Genomic DNA, 23544 nt, shown 5'->3' with positions numbered 1-23544 from the left:
TTTAACGGGAATGCCCTCGGCCAGACCACCGCTAAACCACCTCCTCCTAGCACAACGAAGAATCACCTCAAGAACTAAGTAACAAAGCTTCATAAACCGGCAAGTTAGAATCAATCACGGATTCAGACGAGAACTCCCGGAAGCGGCTGGGTCTTCATCGACCATTGAAAGCCTAGGTATGAAGCCACAAAACAACAAATCTCCACAAGATTTGAACAAACAGCTAGGGGCGAGACCTACCTAATTCGGAAGACGAGCACGGGCCAGGAACGGCATAAGAGTGGATTAGATGGAAGCCACAGAAGACTCCACACAGACAGTCTACACCTGCAAAGAAGAGGCCATCCCAGAGGCAAAGAAGAACCACAACATCAATCAGACAAAACAGATCTAGATTGGGGTTCGAAAACAAACGCCTTTGTAATTAAACTACACCGTAAATCGATAGATCCGGTACTTTTGTAGCAAAACCCCAACCAAATTAGAAAGCCCAAGTTGATTTGAGATGAGCGATTCTCTCCCAAAACGGAAGTGAAGTTACGAACCGAAAAACCAAAGATAATGGCTACACAAACAACAATCTAAAGGAGAGAAAGCGAAATAGACCGGCGGTGGCGTTATTGGAGCCACCACGCGCCGGTCAATCGGAGTAACAGCGCCGCCGCGAGAGTTGGAGTCGGGAGAGAAGGTCTTTTCTTTTCGCTAGTCTCTCGTCGCGTTAATTGTTTTTCATGTCAATGAAAATAATATATTTAAGTCTAATAAAATATGTGTCTTTTTAAAAATAACAGGTTCTTGTGGGCTATTGACTACAAATTACTCTAAAATCTAAGCAGTATGTTTTTTCATTTTTTTCCAAATACAGTTTTGACTTTTTCTTGTTTAAATTATCAATTATAAATTGATAATAAATCTTAACATATTTACCAAAATATTATATAATTTATTACTATATTTTATTGAAATTTTAGGGGTTTGTGGGAGTATTGACTTGAAATTACTCTAAAATCTAATTGTGTTTTCAAAATATTACTTAGACTCATTTTTCTATAAAAGATGGTTTTAAGTATCAATATATATTTAATTGGCATATTCTCTTGAAAAATATAAATTTAGATATTTATTACATCTCACAAGCTTTTGTTAGCAACGTGGTATAACTTAGTAAAATGCTCTGAAGATTTGAAATAACATAAAAATAAACCATTTAAGAACATTAGTCTTAAAGTTAGTATGTGACCAAGTACAACTTGCAGCAGCTGATGCAACAACTAACCCGGGACTCACTGCGGTGAAAGATTCTGTGACAAGTGAGAATCAAAACTATGGTTTTGAGAGATAGATTGTATTCTTGGTTCGAACGAGAGTTGTTGGACATCATTCCGCTTGAACACAATTGAGACTGATGAGACCTTGTCGTAGTTGTGGGAGAAGTGACCACCTCAAGCAGGAAGCAGCTCGTGCAAAGAGTAGTGAGTTACTATGCAATTAATGACTAACAATGTCGCGATTGCTATGTGCTGGAAGGACAAAGTAGTGGTTGTTGCTAATGTGATGATTTATTGTGGGTATCCACGAAATTAGATTATAAGGACACTCTACACACGGAAAGCATGAGGTTCAAATTTTAGCGGGGCAGTCTCACAATGACACAAATAGTTAGGTGGACGCTGAGCATTATTTTTCTTATGGAAGTGTCTACATTCTAAACTTTATGATACGATAATGACTGCATGCGTGATTCGTTCTTAATTAACTCAAACCTACTAAACGTATTACTATAACAAATTCGACATTTTCTATCTTATCTTTTCGAATTGTATGGATCGAACATCTTTCTGAAGCACATGAAATCCGAGGCGTGCGTGAAAAGTTGAGAATATATTAACTAAAATAGTATGTCGGCTAAAATAATTGCATAAATAATGTATAACGTAATTTTGTGTTAGTTTTCATAGCCGTATTGAATACCAGAGGTCCATTCATTAACTGCATGTTTACAACCATTATTATGGTTTGATAAATTAAATGTTACTACTTACACTCCTCTATACTACTCCACTCAACTGTAAATCTTGACTAAGGTCAATGATCATTATAACTCCATGTTTACTTTTTAAGCAAACTCAGAAGAAGAAAGTGAATAAAGTAAACATGTAGACAGTTTCAATAAATGCAAGTCGTCTCAATTTAAATATGTACTAGATTTTGACCCGCGCTTTCAAAGCGCGGGATCGGCTCTTTTTAAATTATATATTTATAACAATATATATTTAACAAAATTATATAATGTGTGTTTGGTATGTGTGTAGTTATTGTTTTATATGTATGTTTAGGATGATAAATAATGAGAAAAAGACAAAAATAACACTAAACCAAGTTTTTCTCACAAAAATAGCATCAAAAGAAGGAAAATGACCAAAATAAGTTTTATTGAAGTGTAAATATGCATTTATAACCCTTGGGTTAATTAATCTAAGACTTAGGATTTAGAGTTAAGGGGTTGAATTTTAGAAATGTGTTCAAATTTTAAAAATAAAAAATAAATATTAAATTTTTCAAAACCAAAAGGTACTACTGTGGTCATTTTATTTTTTGAGTACTATTTTTGTGACAAAAACTTAAAATGTGCTATTTTAGAGATTTGCCCTAAAATAATATACCACTTTAATTTTTCAAATTTTAATAATTATTTGTATGTTTCATATAACACTAAGTTAATATATGTAATCTGACATTATATTTTATTAATAAGCCTAAGTTTAAATCATTACTCATCCTTTATGTTTATACAATTGAGGGTTTGTACACATGTTTGGGTTTAAGGTTTGTGTAGTTCAAAATCATATTTTTGTGGTTTAGGATTTTTTTAAAGTGACATTTAAATCATCTAAATATATGGTATCAAGAAGTAGAATGTTATTAAATATTGTTCTCAAAATACGTGGCTTCTGTTCATTTGAAATTATGGCAGACAAATTTACTTTAGAAGATAGAAAAGTTAGAAAGTTATATTAAATAATGTTTTACTATAATTGAGAAAAAAAATGTGATTTATGATTAATTATTAATATGGCAGGTGAATTAATTATAAAAAAATTAAAAAGGTAATGACATTTTCTTGTGAATAACTCTAAAATCCAATGGTAGAATTCTATTGTATAGATTTTAGACTATTATATCTACAGTGCATATTTTAATATCTGATGAAACTAAAAAGACAAAAGAAATTGTGAATCTAATATTTATTTTTAAATTTTAATTAATACACAAATAATGTTGTGGGTTACATAAAATGGATGCATGTCAATATTTAGGCAAATAGAAAAGATACATTTATAAAAATGGGTTTCGATAAGCATATGGTGACCTGTTTGAAGTTAACCCAGCCCAAAATTAGATAATCAATACAGAAAAGGAAAGTAAAACCAATTCTCTTGTTGAACAAAAAAAAACAATCGTCTCTCTCGAAGTTTCTTTGAGATGTGCGATGGTTCATTTAATCCCAGGAGAAACCAAGATGCTCGTGACCTCTTTTCTTACGTTTAATGTGAATAGCAAGCACCTGGTTCAAGAACAAAAATCTGTTTTTCAAGACTTTCGAATCGCAGGTACTGAATCACAAAGCTTGTAATAAATTTTCTTGTTCCATTTATTTTGTGTCCTAATTGAGTTTTTATTGGACAGATTCAAACATGCAGAAGATGAATAGTTTATTTTTATAATCAGAAAAGAGATCCGAGAAACGGTTTTGTAGATTGTAAGCTCTTTAGATCCCCGAAGAATCCAAGGGTATCGAATGACAAAACGCATAACATGAAATGTATAGGTTTGTTTTGGCGTTATTTCTGATTTTTTTTTGTTTATCTAATAAATAGATGTTATAATATTTTTGACATGCATCCCAAAATCTGATGTTCATAACACATGTTGGTGTTTAATCAGATGAATTTGACACCAAAATCAAGTGAAGATGAAGCGGTGGGGGCAAAACAAACGAAACTAAATATCAAAGGTATTCATGAATTATCATAGACACTCAGATCCAGTTAGCTCTGGTTGGCTTTTTGAGAGGTCTTGTTGAGTTTGATCCAGCAAAACGTTGGTCACTGTTTTTCGAATGCTTCTTTAAACAATAAGGTTATGCTATTACGAATGTTTTTTTTAATTTTGTAACATAAGAAGTTATATATTTGGAACCTGACTTTTATTTGTATCGATAAATCAACACAAAAAGAAATAGAATCAGCATATGTTTATGTTCAGAAGTATTAATCAATCGAGAACAATATGTTTCTGATGACAGGAGTTGGATCACCCTCAAGGGAGAAACATGATCATTCTTAGAAGTACAATGGCACCTATTGAAGTATACCTTGTCAGGTATATATTCCTTCTCGTTTATTTAATATTTTCTTATATATACTGTAGTCAGTCAAAGTTCAAAAAAATGATATACAAAATGTCGTTACATATTAATTTGGTCTTTTCTTATATAAACATGCTCGAGAAACTCATTATAAATCCTCGTTTATTTGTAGCCTTTTCTTCTTGTTAGTGATTCGGCCGATCTGAGAAGAACATGAGAAAACTCAAAAAGTCAAAACGATGGAGAGGAAGCAAGGGCACTTACATATTTCTACTAAGTTCATTGAACCGATGACGACGAACTCCACCTCTGGAAATAATACACTAATGGAAGCAAAAAAGTCGTCCCTTACTTCCAGGTATGATTTCTTTCATGAGGCATGTATTTTGTATCACACGCTTTAAATTACATGGTTTCCCCTGATAGAACCGTCACATGAACAAACCAAGTGTATCTCCATGGCTTCAAGTCGTTAATGCCGGTGACTTTTTCGTTAGAAGCACTCAATGTTAGGAGTTTAATTTTAGAAGCCATTGGTTTGTTTGACTGTGTGGGCTTGATTAGTAGAGGCGTTGCTATTTATAATAGGAAGAGGTTATAGGGAATTTGTTTAGGTTTTTTGGAGAAACTTGTAGGAAGATCTATAGATTGTATCTCACGAGATTTTGTGCATTATATTATCGATATCATTAATTTCTAATATTAGGAAAATTCAGTTACCAATTTGAAATCCCAAAATATTCTGCGATTTTTTAAACCGTGATTGTAGCTGCACTCGCAATTTTTTTTTTACTCGCGCAATATGATTAGATTGAATTCTTTAAACCGTGATTGTAGCTTAATTGTATAGATCTTCCTTCTCAATATTTTTTACATTTATTATAGGTATTGAATAGGGAATATTATGTTGTTAAAATTATGAATAGTTGCCATAATATAGATTTTTAAATTGAATACGGAGATTACGTAATGAGTTAAAGAATATACTTAGAACATATTTGGTATCCAAACGATATGTAAATTAGTTGTTGTTTAAGAGATAAATGTATATATTTTAAAATATTTTACAGAACTTTATTCATATTTACTTTAATTGATAAATTGTGATTACTTTGTAATACCTTTGGTTCAATCCGATTTTCATATTTTTGGGTTGATTAAAGTGTCAACACGGTTCAGAGTATATATTACATTTTCATAAACGAAAATTTGAAATAAGAGGTGAAATGAACTCAAAAATAATTTGAACATTGACTTCTGTGAAATATACATTATATTTAGTGGATGGCGTTTTAATAGTTTGGAATTATTGTTCAGAGTTTTAACCCTGAATCTTTTTTATTTCAGGGTATATGGTTGATTATCAAGATTTCGATGGGATGAACATCCATTCTGATGGTTTTAAAAATGCATGGGCTTACTCGGAAATGGGCCTAATTTGTTTCGGTTTAATGGTTATTCTTATAGATCGGTCATGTAAACACTTCATTTTGATTGGTCGAATAATTGGGGTCGACAATTATTTTTCAAAAAAAAAAAAGCAATGGCATTTGGTTGTAAATATATTGAAAAAGCAGGGGCAGAATCCTATGAGGGATTCTGCTTTAATAGTATAGATTTTACCATATTCATCTTACCGTTGGTTTTCAATTTTCCTTGATGAAATATAATCAAAGCACATCTCTTATATTTTATTTTTTAATTTGTTTTATAATCGTTAGTAACTTTATGTTTCTATAAGTTGCAGAGAACGATCTAAAGCAAACTTCACAAACTAGAGCTAAACATGGAAACCATAGTCTCCAAATCAATGATTGCCGGAGTACAGAGCGTCATGCCGGTGGAAGTCACCCAACACCGTGAAGTCCGCTCCATATCCGTCGGAGATCCCGTCGGAGCTGGAATATTCCGGCGAACACTGAACATAGTTACGTATTACAAGCATGCAGGTGATAGTGGTGAGAGAGGGTGGTTAGTAGCCGGGTGGATAAAGGAGTCGTTAGGGAGAGCCTTGACCGAGCAGCCAATGGTTTGTGGTAGACTGCGGCGGAGGAGGACGACGACGGGAGAGGAAGATGGTCTGGAGGTGGTGGCCAACGACAGTGGCGTTAGGCTGATTGAGGCTAGGTTTCCGGCGAGTTTGGCGGAGTTTTTGAAATGGTGAAAAGGGACAAAAGGAGAGCTGAAGTGGAGACTGTCTTCTGGAGAGACATTGATGAAGTTGATCCTCAGTTCTCTCCATTGTTCTATGTTCAGGTAGCTAAAGTTTAACCTTTTTTTCTTTCTTTTTTTTTGGTCTATAATGAAATAAATATATTTCTATAATTTATATTAACTGAAATAAAAAGCATCCTCAATGGTGACATGTTTATTAATTGTCTAATTAAAATCTATACAAAAAAAGAAAATTTAAATTAATTATATTGTGATATGTGTAAATAAGTTTCTTAATTTTTTGGGTATCTCATTTGAGAGACTATTCTCACATTTATGCATTTTTCTCTTTTATAATGGATATAAACCATTTGAAATATTTTCATATTCTAAAAGCAATTTTATTGAGAGGTTCTCATGGGAGTATCTGAAAAATAATAAAGCCCAAGTATATATATATATATATATATATATATATATATTGGTAGGTATTTTAATTAAAACTTCAGAATTCTAAGTCCAATATTGTCTCATGATGAGAACAATATGTTATTGTAAGTCTATATTGTAGCAAAATCTTTATTGTAATGAAATATGTTATTAACCTAAGATTCTTGAACTTGCAATATTGATGTTGTTATGAGGTTGTTTTTCTTTGATGCTTTGTTGATAGGTTACTAATTTTGAGAGTGGGGGATACTCAATTGGGATAAGCTGCAGCATCCTAATAGCTGATCTCCTCCTTGAGACAAATTTCTTGACCAAATGGGCTCAATTCCAAAGCTCTTTAGCTCATTCTCAGACCACACTCAAACCTATCTTCTACCTTCCACCAGTCAAAAGAGACAATTTCCTCAATGAGCTTCCTAGGTCAGCCTCGGTTCTCGACAGCGGTGAACCCCTTGTTTTCCGTGCCAAAACATGCTCGAAAATGTCACCAGCCTGCATGAAAAAAGCCGTTACCGATCGCAAAACAGCGAGTGCAGATGTATTCTTGTTCGTCAAGGAACAAGGTGGTGGCGAAAATAGTACTACTAAACGTGATGGTATGAAGGTAGAGATTCATGCGAAAGATGAAGTGATTAGCGATTGTGATTGTGTTGGGGATTTGGAGGAGGCAGATGCTGGAGTACTTGACGTGAGTTTAGCGTTTGAGGACAAATCTGAAGGCCGTGCATGTTGGGTTGGGTCTATCTCAAATGGGGTCGTGTTTGTCTTCCCAACTACTTTCGGAGATACCAAGTGGCTTGTCAAATCAGTTGTTGCCTTGCCAAATTAAGTGACTCATCAGTATCAGTGTCACTAGTATTTATATGTAATAGTGTGGTTCCCAAAATTGAATAATTGTGTTTATTTTACAAGTAACTCGACGATGCAACTAGCTATTATAATAAGGTTTTGAGTATTGATTTGTGGTATCTTGTGAATGACATATTAATTTGTTAATTTGATACAAGGCTTATTTTGGGGAAAAAACCTTGTCTATTGGCAAGAAAAAGAAAAGGTCGCATTGGTAAGGGAAGCAGATAGAGGACAAATAATAAGTAGATAAAGGGGAAAGATAATTATTAAACCGAAATGACATTGCAACTAATCTAATGAATGTATTTCTATATTTAATAAGATAGACATGCAAGTCTCATAATGAGATAGGAACAAAACTAATGGTATTGTATCACATGAACTTGTGGTATACAATGCATTTTGAATGGGGTACATGCAATCTATGGTTGAAGGAAACAGCCATGTGAAAGATGGATTACTATTCTCTTTATTTCTTTTGATTTTTTTTTTATTTATATATATCTTTGAGAATAGTTAAGAGTTTTTATGTACACATCACGTCCAAAAGAAAAAATAGTTTTTTTTTTGTCTTTCTACTTTCTACTGATTAGAATTCTTTTGTACAAAATCCTAAAAAAAAAAAAAGAGAGAACATTAAAGGCAATGTGAAGGAAGAGCATCCTTTTGTTGTCTTCTAACAATCCACTCTTCTATCATCTCCTACCGCTTCTGCTAATTTTTTACATGGTGCTAATTCAAGAGAGGTGGAAGGAACCTTGTCCTTCAGTTATTGCATAGATTAGCTTCTCCTTCATCTTTTCCTGTAATACACACAGACAATAACAAAAAGCAGAAACACAACACAGTGAAATCAATCCTGAGGTTGTCTAGAGAGAAACAAGGGTAGTATGAAAAAGAGTGGTTAAACAAAGATGAAGAGAGATGTCACTTTGGAAGAGTAAGGTGGAAGTTTCAGATAATTGGCGCATGTCATCACACTAGGCAGGTCGGTTTCTGATGAGTCGCTACCGTGCTGTATGTAAAAACCAAATGAAACAAGGGTTAAAAAGAAGGGAGATGAGATTATATAGAATGTGAGAAAACATAGAGAAGCATTCAGTCAGTGTTGGACCTTGCGGACAATTGTAAGTTTGGGATTGAGAGACGCCAAACCGCCAGGGGGTAGCCGAGGACATCCTGTTACAAATTGCAGAAAAGCTCGCTGTTTCTCCTTGTCAAACTCATGCAGAATCTCCAACAACTATAAAGACAATTGAACCATTTAGTTAGATCCAACAAAAACAAAACGAAAGAAAGAAAATACGTTGGATTGAGTGTGTGATCCACAAACATTTTCAACTGGCGGGCTGCTAGAAGTATAACCATGATCAAACTTGATGTGATCCAAGACTTCATTCATCTGCAAAAGGAAAAGACTTTAGCTTCTCAGTTGATGAAAAGCGGTACCCAAAACCACAAAACCTGAAGGTTTTTTCTTACATTAAAGAGATCTCGTTCTCCACACAATAAAGTTTCCAGTTCTTCTTCATTGAATATCTTAAGATATTCAATAGGGAAAACCTGAAAGCGTGTAATAACAAAATGAATGATTTAAGCAACCTCGTAACCTCTAGAGGAAAGAAAAGTAGTTAAAAAGAAGGCTCTACGTACTTTGTTAAATCCAGACCGAAACGCTTCCACTTGTTTTTGGATCCCGTTACATACTGTTGCATTGACAATAGCCTTTACATACTCCTCGAGGTTATCCAAATTTACCTAGAACGAAAAGGAGTAGATATCAATATTCCACTATGTGCAGGAAACTTAAAAAAAAAAAAAAGAGGCTTGTTCACAAAACGTACCATATCACTAGCAAACTGGGGAGCGAGAACATAGCCCCTGTACCCAGGCAGGGAAAAGTCAAGGCAAAGGTCCTCAATCTTTGTTCCACGGAAACTTAAATCACACTTGGCTGCTCGGACATCACTTTGTGATTCTGAGATAACCTTTTTCCTACGTGCAAGAGCTTGCAATTCCACCAGTGTTTTACAAAGTTCAGGGTCAACGAAGTGGATGTCAAATGAACTCAACTCCTAGAAGAAAAAAAAAACTTGCTCCGTTGAGATTGTTACAAAAGTCAGAAAGAGATTCATATGTAAGATGAGAACTCAGTTTACCTGTCCGAGAATTAGTTTATAGAAGGTTTTGGAGAAAGGAATGTCTAACACTCGTCCATCTTGTAGAGCCTTGGCTACTACTGTCCCTAAGAGGACAAATTTCTGCAGCACACCTGGAAAAGCAGCTGATGCGGCTGACCAAGGGCGTGGAAAGAGTCCTGAAGGAGGCACCAAACTTCCCGGGTCTTCCATTGGTTTTCCAGCCAAGGAACTACGATCACTTCTCCACATACCAAGATCGGGATTTTGAAATGCTCTACTGACAAGTGTGTAGAACTCCAGCGTCGGCCCAAGGCCAGTTCCGACTTCTTCACTGTACTCAACCTCAATGGCCACCTTCTGGGTGCCGTGTAACTCCATCATTTTTGCAGCGGACTCTAGAATCTTGTCACGGCAAGCTAAAAACTTTTTACGAGGTAAACTACCCGTTACTGAGCGCCCTTCACCATGAACATTTGAACTACTAAGGTGCTGTGGCTGATTATGGACTTGCTGCTGTGAACCAAATGCTGCAAGTCGGAAGTATTTAGATTTGACTTCGAAACTAAACAGAAAGGGGCATGAATCCATTAGCTCATTAAACCACGGTGGTAGACCGCAGGTTGACACAGCAAAGGAGTCACGCAGCTGCTGCTCTAACTTCTCTGTAAGCTTAGAGCTAACAAATTCAGCATATGGCACCGGACGAACCTGCACCCTTAGATCATCCAAACTCTCCAGCCTACCTTCCCCAAAAGCATTAATCCTTTCATGAGAAATCAGGTGAAAGAGAAATCTGTTCATGCCCTCCAGACTCTTAAGCAGAAACAATATGGCATACGCAGGAGGACTTGTCCCTTTGTGGCGCAAACCAAGTTGATGGGCAAACAAGTAGGATAAAAACGGGTGATACTCGTCATTGTCCATAGATCCGAGAGGAAACAGATTTTCATGAGACTCTGCAAGCTGTGGAACCCTTTCATAAGTGATGGTGTGGTGTCCACTCAGCTTTGAATCGTTGGTAGTCTCATTTGATGATTTTAGTTTGTGCAAGAGAATTGCCTGGTAAACAGTCAAAGACGAGTCTAGTTCAAGTCCTTCCAGCCGAAACAAAAGTCGAGGTCGCACATCCTCTCCATTAGATGAGGAAGACTTTTCTTCTCCTGGATCTGTAAGGCGATCTTGGTCTTCCTCCTCTTGAGATCCCTGGACATGCAAAATTATCCAAACACAAAAGACGAAGTTACTACAATATACTCACCTTAATTCAGAATACTGCTACTTGTGGAAACCATGAAAGTAAAGTACGTTTATGATGCAGAAGTAAAGAGTAATGGTGGTGCAGCTAAGAGTAATAATCAAAACCATTACTCTCATTCCATCTTGAAAACTTTCACCACTTAGAATATCAGGTGGAAAGAAAAGAGTTCTGTTCTAATACATCACCTAAATTTATACTGGAAACGTTTGAATCCCTCCTACTCAAAGCAAAACCAGAAGATAAAAGAAAACTTGCACATGCTGGTAGTTTCATAAGGCTAAAGACTAGAAACTACCTGCAACTGAGAAGCATTAGGACTGTCAATCTCCATATGGCTTGAGCTTTCACCTTGACAAGCTATCGAAGTTGACTGCAGTTGGGAAGATTGACATTCTATAGCCTGATCTTTTGCTTTGACGGAATTTAAAGTTTCCAAATTCACTTTAGACAACATGTATTGCTCGACAGCACCCAAGTAGCAAAGTGGGTCAACGGTGACAAAATCTTGGCAGTAATCACGCAGACAAGTCTCCCCCTCTGCTTTAGCAAAACGAACTCTTAGGACTGGATAACTTATGCAACGTCTACTCGGAACAGCCGCGAATGTGTTCTTTTGCTTCAAAAACTGGCTTAGGACAACTGGGTAGCTTTCTAAAGAAGATAAAGAATTTTGGAGCTTCTGTATTAACACGGATGAAGTTGCCTCGCCATCAGACCATAGTAATCTTGTGAAAACTTCAAATCTGTTACCAACAAGTGGTAAACTATCACATTCAGGATCACCTTTGCCAAGTTTCCTTTCGTAGAGTCCATTAGACAGATAACTTGCCAGTGCCTTTACAACTCCACTCTCTATAAATTCAAAAGTGGACACAGATTCCCTTCCATTCAGCCTTTCCATTATCTGATTCCATATTGAGATGAACTTCTCACCGTGCAGGACACGAGCATCGATAGGTACAGTCATCAAATCGTTAAGTTCAACCGACAGGTTCTTGAGGTTCTGGAGGACATCCGTCAAGCCTTTCTGAGAGTCGAATACCTCAGGTCCAAAGAAACTCTCCTTGATACGTGTTGCGAGAATGTAGACAGAATCATTTCCAACCTTGCAGGTTTGTGAAGAAGAGGAAACCGATCCTTCAAAAGCCTGGCACAAGCATTTCACAATCTCTTTTGGAACAGATCCTTGAATGATATCAGATACTGGATTCTGTTGCCCCCTGTCAGAATTTAGGAATGCTGCAATTGCAAAAAAAACACCCTCCTTTATGAAGGAATTCAAAAAAGCATCTCTGTATTTGTCAAGAAGTACTTCAGCAATCTGCAGTGCAACAACGACCACATGATGATCTTTCCTTGACAAAATGCCCGCCAAAACACTACAGCATCATGAAACGCAATATCGTTAGCTAGAAAACAAGCGGGTTAAGGAATTCTGAACAGATAACAAAGTAAATAACAAATTACAAAGCTAATGTACCTTGAAATGTTAGCATTGTTCAGTAACTCGACAAAATCGTCTGACTTACTTAAGCAAGTCAGCTTGTAAATTGCTGATAAGCAACCATAAGAAACATACACGCTAGCTCCAGATTTTAGTACCTACAAAGAACTCACAAGATACATCACTCTTAAAAGAGAATAACCATAAGATTCATATGTACAGAGAATAAAATTGACAGTTCGGAAATAACCTGAATCAGAACAGGAAGCACGTCTGCTCCAAATTGTTGCAAGAGATTAGGCTGATCGACAAGAAAACTTTCCTTTTCTAATGCCAGCGAATTGCCCTCTACAGGTGAAGCTGGAAGAAGCTCAATTACCAGCTTCAAGACTTCATGCACCTGATAGTAAGTAGGTTTCACAACCAACATTAAAATCATAATCATTGCATTCCTTCTACCAAAAGCTACATTCATAAATGGCTATTTTGAAAGAAAATATCTCCGTTTGAGTACAAAAGAACAAAAGAGTTATGTTTGAGAAGAACTCAAACCTGGTTGGAACATGCATTGATGGGCTGTGTAGACGACACTGAATGAGAAATGTCATAGGTGGATATAATTTCTTTTAGTCTGTAGCCAATGTTAAGCTCATACAATGTCCTGAAAGCTAAAGTTGAACCAGAAGATAGTTTTCTTAGCAATCCAATCACGCCCTGCCACAAAGCCAAAGTCCAATGATGTTATACTTGTGCAATGAATATTAAGGACGGTAATCGAAAAGAAGAATAGATCTCATGTACGTTGTAAACAGGTTGAGATAGGGTGGTGCGGCTGTTCAAGTTTAAAAGATGTGTGGACTGGTGGATTAGTCCATGGCTACATAGTTGATCCAACATTGCAGGTGACTGGCTAACTTGATCTGCGATTTTTGTTAAGCAAATAGCGACACTCTCGACCAACTGCAAACAGAACACAATGGTATCAATATTTCGCAGAACAACATTTATTTCAGTTAAGAAAAAGTAAAGAGGACAAGAGCAGAGTTATCATTCTGACCTGTCTGTCTTCATATTGAAGAAGATTGCATAATACCGGAACAGCATCCATGACAGGCGAGGGAGGCTCAGGTGGAAGCTTCCTACATATATTCACCACAGTAGAAACTGCGACCCTCTGATGCAAACGCGATGTTCAAATTATAAAGTCACGCATTCTTGCTAAACCAAGTCACATAAAACAGTTGTGATATAGCAACAAGGTCATTCTTGAGATGGTTAACCTGTATGCTTGTTGAGAAGAAATCAATATAAGAAAGCACTGCCATAATTGCTCCAGCATTCAAGCATGCTACTGGCTGATCTCGGGATATTTTCTCAAGTGCTTGCAGACACTGGCCACAAGACAACAGTTAGTATGAAACATTAATTAAAAAAAAAGCTATCTTGAGGTGTAAGGAAAAGTATATCGTACCTGCTCAGCAACGTCCAGATACTCAATCGCCAGTAGTCTTTGGCAGAGAGCAGGAATAGCCTCATGTTTTACAAGGAACGCTACAGACCGCGGATAAACATCACACAAGTAAGTAATCGCTCTGATTGCGAGCAGCATGATATCACCATTGCTCTCATCCTTAGCCAACTTAACAAGCACCCGAGAGAGGATATCAGCCATTACGCTCGACAGAGAGTCTTCCGTACAGAAAGACAACACTTCACACAACTCCGTAAGACCAGTTAACTGCAAAGAAGGATCGTTTTCCTCACTCAATCTCGACATGAGAGACTTCAGTTTCATCTGATCCCCAGATGATCTTCCCCTCTGATACTGCTGAAGCACCCTCCTCCTCGGATCTGCATCGTCAGAATCATCGCAGGATCCATAGTCCTCGGAGTCCTCCTCCTCCCTGTCTGAACGACTCGAAGGAGAAGCAGAGGAAGAAGTATCCATGTCAGCATCCCCATTTCCTCCATGTCCTGAAGCCGCAGCGCCATTGGCTTGAGCCTGAACAGAGGAGCCGCCAGATGTGCTTGGCCTGAAGTCCTGCGAGTTGCAAGCTCTCTTATCAGCTGGTGGCTCCTCCACAACCTCCATCCGTTTCTGTCCTCTGTTCTCCATTATCACTTTGATCTTCTCAAAATTAAATTATATAACTTCAACCTGCACAAACACAACCAAAGGGGATCAAAGTTCAAGTCTTTATGCTTTCCCAATTACTAACAAAAGGTCCAACCAATATCCCAAAATCAGTGAAAATAACAACAAAATTAATGAACACAATTAATCCTCAGGGATCAACAACAGACATAGACGATCATTATCACTGTGAATTACACAGAGAGGCTTCACTGAAGAGATCAAAAAAACATAAAGATCATGATCATGATCGGAGTAGCAAACACAAACGGATTTTAAATGAAGATCATGATCGCAATGAAAAAAAAAAATCAAAAAATTGAATTTAAAAAGAAAAAAAAAACTCACGTAATCACAGCTTTCAAGTTTCAGAGGATTGAAACAATCTATGTGAGGGAAAAAAAAGGCAACGCCTTTTGGATTGATTGGTATCGAGAACCTTAAATACTCTCTCTCTCAGAAATTGGATTAAAAAGAGGAGAGAATCTTAGGGTTTTATCCAGAAACAATAATATCACATAATCTCTCTCTCTCTCTATGTATATTACCTTCCTTGCTTATCTGCTAAGACGATGGTTGTTGATTAAAATATGTTTTTAAGGAGTTATCCGCTGCGGATGTGCACACGGTACACCGGATGTGCGGAAAGAACTGATTAAATCGGACGGTTTTAGAGTGGTTGAAAGGATATCTGACGGACGTGAGCTTTTGTAAGTCGTTTCTTTTCCGATTTTTGGAGTCAATACAGTATTTAGCACCGCTTCATGTGGTTGCTTGTGCCACGTGTCGTCATTAGCTTGTGTGAAGCCGTGCAATTAATCAAAAGCTTGTTTTTTTTTTGCTTTTTGACAAATTTATCACATTTTTATGGTGTACATTTGATTATTTATAGCCTAATTAGTTTTCTGATATATTAATTTAAACATAATTAATGCAACTATTAGCTACACTAATTAGGGTTGCGTATAGAAAGGTATTAAAGATACGTCAGCTCATAGAGATGGAATTATAAACCAACAATCGAATCTTCCGCCTACTATATCTAAGTGAATATATTGAGCAGCTCCTGAAAAGCCACTAAATAAATTATAGATCATTATTAGATCTTCTTAAAAATAGTCAATATTACATCTCGAAAAATTATTTAACAGTTTCTTTGTTTCTCGTGATAATTAATTTTAAATCTGCTTAAAATTATGGATAGTTTATCTTCTTAAAAATAGTCAATATTACATCTCAAAAAATGAATTAACAGTTTCTTTGTTTCTCGTGATAATTAATTTAAAATCTGCTTAGAATTATGGATAGTTTAGATATTTAATAAATATAAAAAATGAAGAAGAATTTTATGAAAAATCTAATCTATTGTTTGTTGTTACCTCCTGGCTCCTACATTGGTATTTTATTTAATCGCAAAATATTCCAAAATACTTCCACTTATAATTTCTTTGCAATTTACAGGGGAACTTAACAACAAGAACATAACAAAATCTTAAAATTATCATGGAAACTTGCCATTACATTTATTGAGTGAACTTATTAATATTTCCAGTTGATTAAAAGACTTACGTTGTGATCTTGCCTTATATTTACTCTGGATATTGAAGAAACTTGAGAGCCAAGAAAGATTCAATTACTTGAGAGGTGCTGCCAATAGTAGCCTTTAAGGATGTGCTTTTAGAGCTCGATGGATCTGGACTATGGTGAGGTGATATGGATACCTCTCAGAAGACACGAGTCTTTTTATATTTGACAAGCAAAATCAAGCAGCTCTTTTGATATTTTTATTATCATCACTTCCGAAGTCACCAATACCAAAGTATATATGTATATTGAAAAGACAAAACATTTCGTTGATTCAGTTCGGATCCTTGGGGAACGTCTGCTTGACATTCTGATTCAACTGGATAAGAATTCCTACATGCTTTCTTCCCAACTTTTTGTAGAACCAAACTCGATAGCAATCTTCATCCATTCATCATACCACAAATACACCTCGTGTTAAGACTGAACATGACTATTGACTAGTAACTCCACTGGAACTTTTTAACATCCGTGTTATAGTGCCTGATCAATTGTTTCCACATATCTTTCTAGATCCCTCCATAGTCCAGTCTATCAACATATAAAACTCTATTCAAAATCCGTGTGTAACTCTTTCAGGTTCAACCAAACTTGCCCCTTGTAATACATTCAAGCTCATAGCTCACTGCAACATATATTAATTAAACTGATTTAAATCAAGCAACTCCTTCTAGTTCAAAACATAATCTCATATTAAAACTCTTGCAGTTCCATTGAAATATCAAACACAAGTTCTAATGTCTTACATGATAAAGGAATTGGCGGCTTGAGAGAGAATCAAGTAACCAGAGGGAATCATATTAAAACTCCTTCTGCAGTAATGTCACACTTATATAGTTCACTGAGTACGATTTGAAACTTTTCAGTGGAAATACAGAGCTTAAGAAGCTCTATCTGCGATCAACATCGACAAACTCTTTTAACATCTCTTGGAAAATTATTTGGTGGAAGTTGTAATTCTTTTGCTTTTATTTCTTTTTGTTTATTTTGGAGCTTATGATACTTAGTTATACTCATTTTTTTTTTACTTAGTTATAGACTTTCTTTGTATTGATATCCAAAATAAAATTAAAAAGACTCGATGTTGCAAATCATAAGAAAGGGTTGAAATTGTGCCAAGAATTAGCAAAGGGTTTCTTATTACATGACAGACAGAAAGCAACTAAATTAAACCCCTAAAAAGATTCAGACCGGAGAATCCTTGTAGTCCTCCTCCTCTTCCGGCTCTGGTTCTGGTGGCTTCGGGAGATCAAGACGAAGTACTCCATAGAAAAGAAAGGTATTGACAATGACCAAGGCAACTACGAAAAGATAAGCCGGCCAAACAGGTCGCTGGAAACCCAAGTACCCAATCAAAGCCAATACAAAATAGGTGTAGACAACATGTTGGACGCGTACATCTTTGGCTGGCCACTCGAGTAGCAAGGCGGAGAAAAGGCCAGAAATAAACGAAAACATAAGGATAGTCACTTCAACATTACGACGAGTTGATACACCGCACATACCGTCATACCTGCAAGGAAAAAAGACAATAGTAGTCTGCCGCCTCCTTGTTGATCAGAGATGTTGGAACCGGGAGGTAAAACGACCTCACCACCACAACCGCAAAAATCAAAGACGGTGCCGAACAGACCACCCACGTGCCCGGTCCTTATTTCTGTTTCGGTGGCGACAACAAAGAACACTCCGGCCGTAATAGTTCTAGAGCGAGCATAATTAACCAGCTCACAGATGCTAACATGCATATCCCTCGATATATCCATCGCGCTATCGGGCAATTCACTCCTTGAACTATCTTTGCATCACCCATCTTCAACTTTCGAGATTTGGATGAAACCTTCATCGCTATACTCTTCTTTTTATTTAGGGTTTCGACTTTCCTTTTCTCCTTATAACCCAAAAAAAAAGAAGGAAAATGTTACTTATTCCTTGGAGGTGCAGTTACTTTTCCTTTTTTTTTCAAATCTTTGGATATTGCCAAAATTTTAATCATGATGGCCATTAGACTAAACTTTGCATGCGTTGATGATCCTGCTGTGTATAGCATTGCTCTTGAGAATGCATTGTTGGGAAAGGAGGATTTGGTAGAGTTTACAAAGTCCTGGTGAAGCATGAATGTTCCTGAGGTAGAGTTGGTGGATAAGAAAAGGAGGGTAGATTTGTCTTTTAGCACAATACGGTCTAGCTCCGGACATAGAGGTGTCACGAGAGGGAGCGCCACCGCTACTTCCTCCCGCGGTTGTGACAGTTAAAGAAGATGAAATATAGGTATTAATTATTGAGAAGTTTCAGGATAGCGTCAGAATGTTTTTGAAAGGAAGATATGGCTTTCGCTTTGATGGCAGGAAAATAGACTTGTGTATAAATAAGTGAAAACACAGACAAATTGATAAGGTATTCAGCCCGACAAGTAGTCGATATGTCCGAGTGGTTAAGGAGATAGACTTGAAATCTATTGGGCTTCGCTCGCGCAGGTTCTCGAACCCTGCTGTCGACGTACTTTTTTTTAATGGGACGTAGAAGGGCTTATATATTTCTTACGGCCGGCCCAGAATCAATAGAATCTTTAAACGCCAGCATCTTCGGCCAAGATCTAATCGACGGTCCAGATTAGTTTTGTACCCACAATTCAACTCTCTCAGATCTTCCACTAGCCTCCGTGACGACTGTTTTTGATCTGTGGAAAATATCCGATCTGACGTGGGTCTTATCGGACGTTCGTGACCCTAACTTTCTCCACGTCAGATATTAATTTTATTTTATTTTGGCGACAAAAAAACTTTTTATAATATCTATCTATCTATCTATCTATCTCCGGGAAATAAAAAATCGGTGGCTTGTGGTCGTCTCCGATTTCGAGACTCTCTGGGTGACAGAATCCTTCTCACTCACTCTCTTTTGTTCTTTATTTCTTAAGTAGAGATCCTTCGTTGCAGGATTTTAAGTAGTTCAGCTCCCGCTTATAAATTAGATATGCCTTAGTTTGTTTCTTCTTTTTATCTGATATGTGATTGGTTGGGAATTAGATTTTTCGATTTGATGATTCTGCAAAAACTTACTTGCTTGCTGGTTTCAAAATTGGTGGTCTTCATGCTCTTTGCTCTGGTAATCTGAGTTATTGGTCGGTCGATCATCAAAATTGGGGGTTGTGTGTGTGTTTGCTTTGAATTGAACACTCCTCTGGGTTCTTAATGTTGAGTGATTTTCTCTGTGACAATTCTAGTTTAAGAGAAGCATCTAAGTATTTTTTTGATATTTTGATATCACAGTGAAGCAGAGTTGGTGTGATGAAGAATGGTAATGACAACGGTGAGGGTTCGAGTTACCCAGTTACTGACCGTAAAACATTTACGAAAGAGAGGCACAGTGGAGATGAAGAAGAAGAAGAAGAAGATAAAGCAGCCAGTGGAGTCCCTATGGATGTGAGAAATGGGGCTGGCCAAGGCTCCTCCTCACCTGGACTGCAAGTTCCACTTTCACAGGCCACTGTTTGTTGGGAAAGGTTTCTTCATGTGAGAACCATCAGAGTGCTTCTGGTGGAAAATGACGACTGCACTCGTTATATTGTTACTGCCCTTCTTCGTAATTGTAGCTACGAAGGTCAGTTTTCAAGACTTATGACTTTTTTACTTGTTGCATATGTAACTAAAGCTGGTTTGCATCTTTGCATCCACTAATCGACAATGAGAATCAACTTATTTTTTTTTTAACTTGGTTTTTTGATTGATTATTAACTCTTCTATCATGGCAGTTGTTGAGGTAGCAAATGGTGTACAAGCTTGGAAGGTGTTGGAAGATCTAAACAATCATATTGATATTGTGTTAACGGAGGTAGTCATGCCTTACTTATCTGGTGTCGGCCTCTTATGCAAGATTTTGAATCACAAATCTCGCCGGAACATCCCTGTCATTAGTGAGTTCTTTAGTATCTTCTCAAGCTTCTGGTTCTGATGGTGAAGTAGATGCTTTTAACTTCATTCCCCTGTGAGTGTTTTTTTTTTGTTGTTGTTGCAGTGATGTCATCTCATGACTCGATGGGTCTCATCTTTAAATGCTTATCAAAAGGAGCAGTTGACTTTCTAGTTAAGCCGATTAGGAAAAACGAACTCAAAATCCTTTGGCAACATGTTTGGAGAAGATGTCAAAGTGTAAGTCCCCTTGCTTGTGTCTGAAAAGTTGTTGGTATTTGTTTTATCTATATGATGTGCAGCTGGTGATGAAGTCATGGTCTAATTGTGGATCGGTATCTATCTTTTGGTTTCTCATTGTTTTCCTTGTTTTTATTTTCACAGTCTAGTGGCAGTGGAAGTGAAAGCGGAACACATCAAACTCAAAAGTCCGTGAAATCAAAGAATGTTATAAAATCTGACAACGATTCAGGACACAGTGGTGAGAATGAAAATGGGAGCATTGGCCTGAATGCTAGTGATGCAAGTAGTGATGGGAGTGGTGCCCAGGTAAGAAAAAAATGCGCAATATCAATTATCAAATATATATATATATATATGATAAGTTGGCTTCCCCGAATGGTAGGATCAGATGATAGAACTTCGCATGTGGACTCAGATACCTATAAATGGTGGAAGCGCTTAATAAACTAATTGTAAAATTAAATGATGCTCGACTTTGTTGTTGTCACTGATAAACTGGGTGAAAATTTCTAGTTCATTCCGAAGTTTTATTTTGCAAACAATCAGGATTTGTTTTTGATATATATGTTTTCTTCAGAGCTCTTGGACGAAAAAAGCTGTGGAGGTTGATGACAGTCCACGAGCGGTGTCTCCATGGGATAGAGTTGATAGCACATGCGCACAAGTGGTACATTCAAACCCCGAGTTTCCCAATAATCACTTAGTTGCAGCACCTGTTGAGAAGGAGACTAAAGAACAGGATGAAAAAAATGGTAAAGAAAGGAAGCTGCTATCTCTCTCAGTTTCTTCCGTACTCTACTTTATATTCAAACTTAAAAACATGACAGTGAATTTTTTTTTTCCTATAATTTCTGCAGAAGATGTCACAATGGGTAGAGACTTGGAGATCAGTATTCGTAGAAATGATGATCTGGCACTGGATCCAAAAGATGAACCCCTGACTAAAACCACTTGCATTGTGAGACAGGAGAATTCATTTGAAAAGAGCTCTAGTAAATGGAAACTGAAAGTTGGGAAAGGACCATTGGATCTCAACAGTGAAAGTCCTTCGAGTAAACAAATGCATGAAGATGGAGGCTCGGGTTTCAAAGCGATGCCTAGCCACCTTAAAGATAACAGAGAACCCGTGACGCCTAACCCACCCTGCAAAACTTTAGATACCAGTGAAGCTGCCGTCAAAAACTCTGAAGAGCTGATGGACGTTGAACATAGTTCAAAGAGGCATAGAGGAACTAAAGATGATGGGACAATAGTTAGAGAAGACCGCAATGTGCTGAGGCGTTCAGAGGGTTCAGCTTTCTCAAGGTACTTCTGTAGATTCATAAACAAATCCTGAAAGTTCAGTTTTAATATATAACCGTTAGAATGCTGTATTTTAAGACTTAATGAGATCGATTGTTGGACTTGTACAGGTATAATCCAGCCGCAAATAACAATAAGCCTCCTGGTGGGAACTTGGGAAGCAGTCCTCTTCATGATAATAATTGCCAAGATCTAACGAAAAGGACTGAACCGGCATGTGATTGTCACCTAAACATGAACGAGAGTCTCCCCAATAATCATCACTCACGCGTCGGGAGCAATAACTTTGAAATGAGTTCTACGACTGAGAATAAAGCTTTCACAAAGCCTGGAGCTCCAAAAGTGAGCTCGGCAGGATCTTCATCGGTAAAGCAGCCTCTACCTTGTGATCATCATCATCATCATCATCACTCGTCCTATAATCCTGTCCACATCCCTGAGCGGAAGTTACAGCCAAAACGTGGATCCTCAAATGAGGCGACTGAAGGTAACAACAACGGAGTGAATTACAGTGTGAATGGAAGTGGATCAGGAAGTGGTCATGGAAGCAATGATCCATATGGAAGCAGCAATGGCATGAATGCTGGAGGGATGAATACGGGGAGTGGTAATGGTGCTGGCGGTAGTGGTGATGGCAGTGGAAGCGGCAGTGGAAGCGGGACTGTGGCAGATGAAAATAAGATGTCTCAAAGAGAAGCTGCTTTGACAAAGTTCCGTCAGAAGAGAAAAGAGAGGTGCTTCAGAAAGAAGGTAACTTCTTGATCAACCTAATGTTTAGATCTTCTGTTTAACATTTAAGATACAAACGCAAACGCAAACGATGATAGACACTTAAGATGTTAATAGCTTCCACAAAGGTTATAACTCTATATAACAGATTTAAATCCACTGTAGTTGAGATCTTGTTAACATGTATGTAGTCCTCACTCATAAAAATGTGGTTTTATTTTTTTCTCAGGTACGATACCAAAGCCGGAAAAAACTAGCAGAACAACGCCCTCGTGTCCGTGGCCAATTCGTACGTAAAACAGCCGATGGAACGAATGACAACGACATAAAAAACGCTGAGGATAGCTGACAGGAAGATCTCTACGAAACCAACACTTACGAGCCTAAAAAAATATATTTGGTAACCTTCTCATCATCTTTGTTGGGACCCTATCAACAATCAATCAATCTATCACCGGTTTTTAACAGAACTTTCATTAAAGTCTGATTCTTTGATATTACTAGTACAACAACTATTCCACGAAACAAGGACACGACAGACATTTGATTGTTTGTTAGTTGTCGTCGTATGGTCTGGTTTGTGGATTCAGGACAAAGGAGTAGGTTCATGAATTGTAGATGTTGTAAACTTGTAAAACAATAACCCCTGGTTGTATATTTTTTGTATAAGCTTTGTTTTTGGAGACGAGTAGAGGACACAGTCTCGTATTGTATTTTAATGTATCAGGCATTATCTCTTCTTGTATGATATAGCATGTGTATTGCAAAAATTACTTAAATAAAACTGTTAGTTTCAGCTTCTCTGTTTATCACATTTTTTTTCTTGACATTAGTAATCTCATACAGTATTCAATTGACATGAAACTATTTGATTGTTGCGTATTTAAGAAAATTATCAAGGTGAAATTTCATGGGTAGTTGATGATGGGATGATGATCGAAATTAATTTTAATATAAGTCAAAGTCAAACACGTAA

The 23544-nt window shown here is 37.0% G+C and overlaps 2 protein-coding genes and 2 non-coding genes across 4 annotated transcripts; 3 read left to right on the top strand and 1 right to left on the bottom strand.

Moving 5' to 3' along the window:
* The first annotated feature begins 6012 nt into the window (after positions 1 to 6012).
* On the top strand, positions 6013 to 7969 carry LOC108841748 (uncharacterized). The gene is made up of 2 exons (XR_008942572.1): positions 6013 to 6625; positions 7197 to 7969. It is a non-coding gene; the product is annotated as an uncharacterized LOC108841748 (transcript).
* Positions 7970 to 8276: 307 nt separating this feature from the next.
* On the bottom strand, positions 8277 to 15352 carry LOC108841796 (E3 ubiquitin-protein ligase UPL4). The gene is made up of 17 exons (XM_018614553.2): positions 15151 to 15352; positions 14140 to 14826; positions 13949 to 14059; positions 13726 to 13842; positions 13470 to 13628; positions 13221 to 13382; positions 12919 to 13068; positions 12705 to 12826; positions 11520 to 12603; positions 9985 to 11169; positions 9670 to 9900; positions 9479 to 9583; positions 9308 to 9388; positions 9159 to 9227; positions 8940 to 9068; positions 8757 to 8840; positions 8277 to 8628 (listed from the first exon to the last, which is right to left on the bottom strand). Exons 2-17 carry the CDS (start codon positions 14782 to 14784, stop codon positions 8563 to 8565), a joined length of 4500 nt encoding a protein of 1499 aa, XP_018470055.2. The 5' UTR covers positions 14785 to 14826; positions 15151 to 15352; the 3' UTR covers positions 8277 to 8562.
* A 3447-nt stretch (positions 15353 to 18799) lies between these two features.
* TRNAS-UGA (transfer RNA serine (anticodon UGA)) lies at positions 18800 to 18883 on the top strand. Its single transcript has one exon. It is a non-coding gene; the product is annotated as a tRNA-Ser (tRNA).
* A 223-nt stretch (positions 18884 to 19106) lies between these two features.
* LOC108837989 (two-component response regulator-like APRR7) lies at positions 19107 to 23368 on the top strand. Its single transcript, XM_057002732.1, has 9 exons — positions 19107 to 19255; positions 19656 to 19986; positions 20138 to 20299; positions 20401 to 20534; positions 20679 to 20843; positions 21115 to 21289; positions 21395 to 21842; positions 21950 to 22589; positions 22798 to 23368. Exons 2-9 carry the CDS (start codon positions 19674 to 19676, stop codon positions 22915 to 22917), a joined length of 2157 nt encoding a protein of 718 aa, XP_056858712.1. The 5' UTR covers positions 19107 to 19255; positions 19656 to 19673; the 3' UTR covers positions 22918 to 23368.
* Positions 23369 to 23544: the final 176 nt, after the last annotated feature.

Source organism: Raphanus sativus, chromosome 2 (assembly GCF_000801105.2).
Source record: "Raphanus sativus cultivar WK10039 chromosome 2, ASM80110v3, whole genome shotgun sequence".
NCBI classification, from domain to species: Eukaryota; Viridiplantae; Streptophyta; class Magnoliopsida; order Brassicales; family Brassicaceae; genus Raphanus; species Raphanus sativus.
The sequence above is the reverse complement of the archived record's forward strand: the minus strand, read 5'-3'. Positions and strand labels throughout refer to the sequence as shown.

Excerpts from the sequence above, each read along its gene's own strand:
- LOC108841796 (XM_018614553.2), bottom strand. The coding sequence starts at position 14,784 with ATGGAGAACAGAGGACAGAAACGGATGGAGGTTGTGGAGGAGCCACCA. Across the intron at positions 13,843-13,948 it reads TCTTCTCAACAAGCATACAG|AGGGTCGCAGTTTCTACTGT; the intron begins GTTAACCATCTC and ends CGTTTGCATCAG. Across the intron at positions 8,629-8,756 it reads TTCCACCTTACTCTTCCAAA|GAAAAGATGAAGGAGAAGCT; the intron begins GTGACATCTCTC and ends TGTGTATTACAG.
- LOC108837989 (XM_057002732.1), top strand. The coding sequence starts at position 19,674 with ATGAAGAATGGTAATGACAACGGTGAGGGTTCGAGTTACCCAGTTACT. Across the intron at positions 20,844-21,114 it reads GTGATGGGAGTGGTGCCCAG|AGCTCTTGGACGAAAAAAGC; the intron begins GTAAGAAAAAAA and ends TGTTTTCTTCAG. Across the intron at positions 21,290-21,394 it reads AGAACAGGATGAAAAAAATG|AAGATGTCACAATGGGTAGA; the intron begins GTAAAGAAAGGA and ends TAATTTCTGCAG.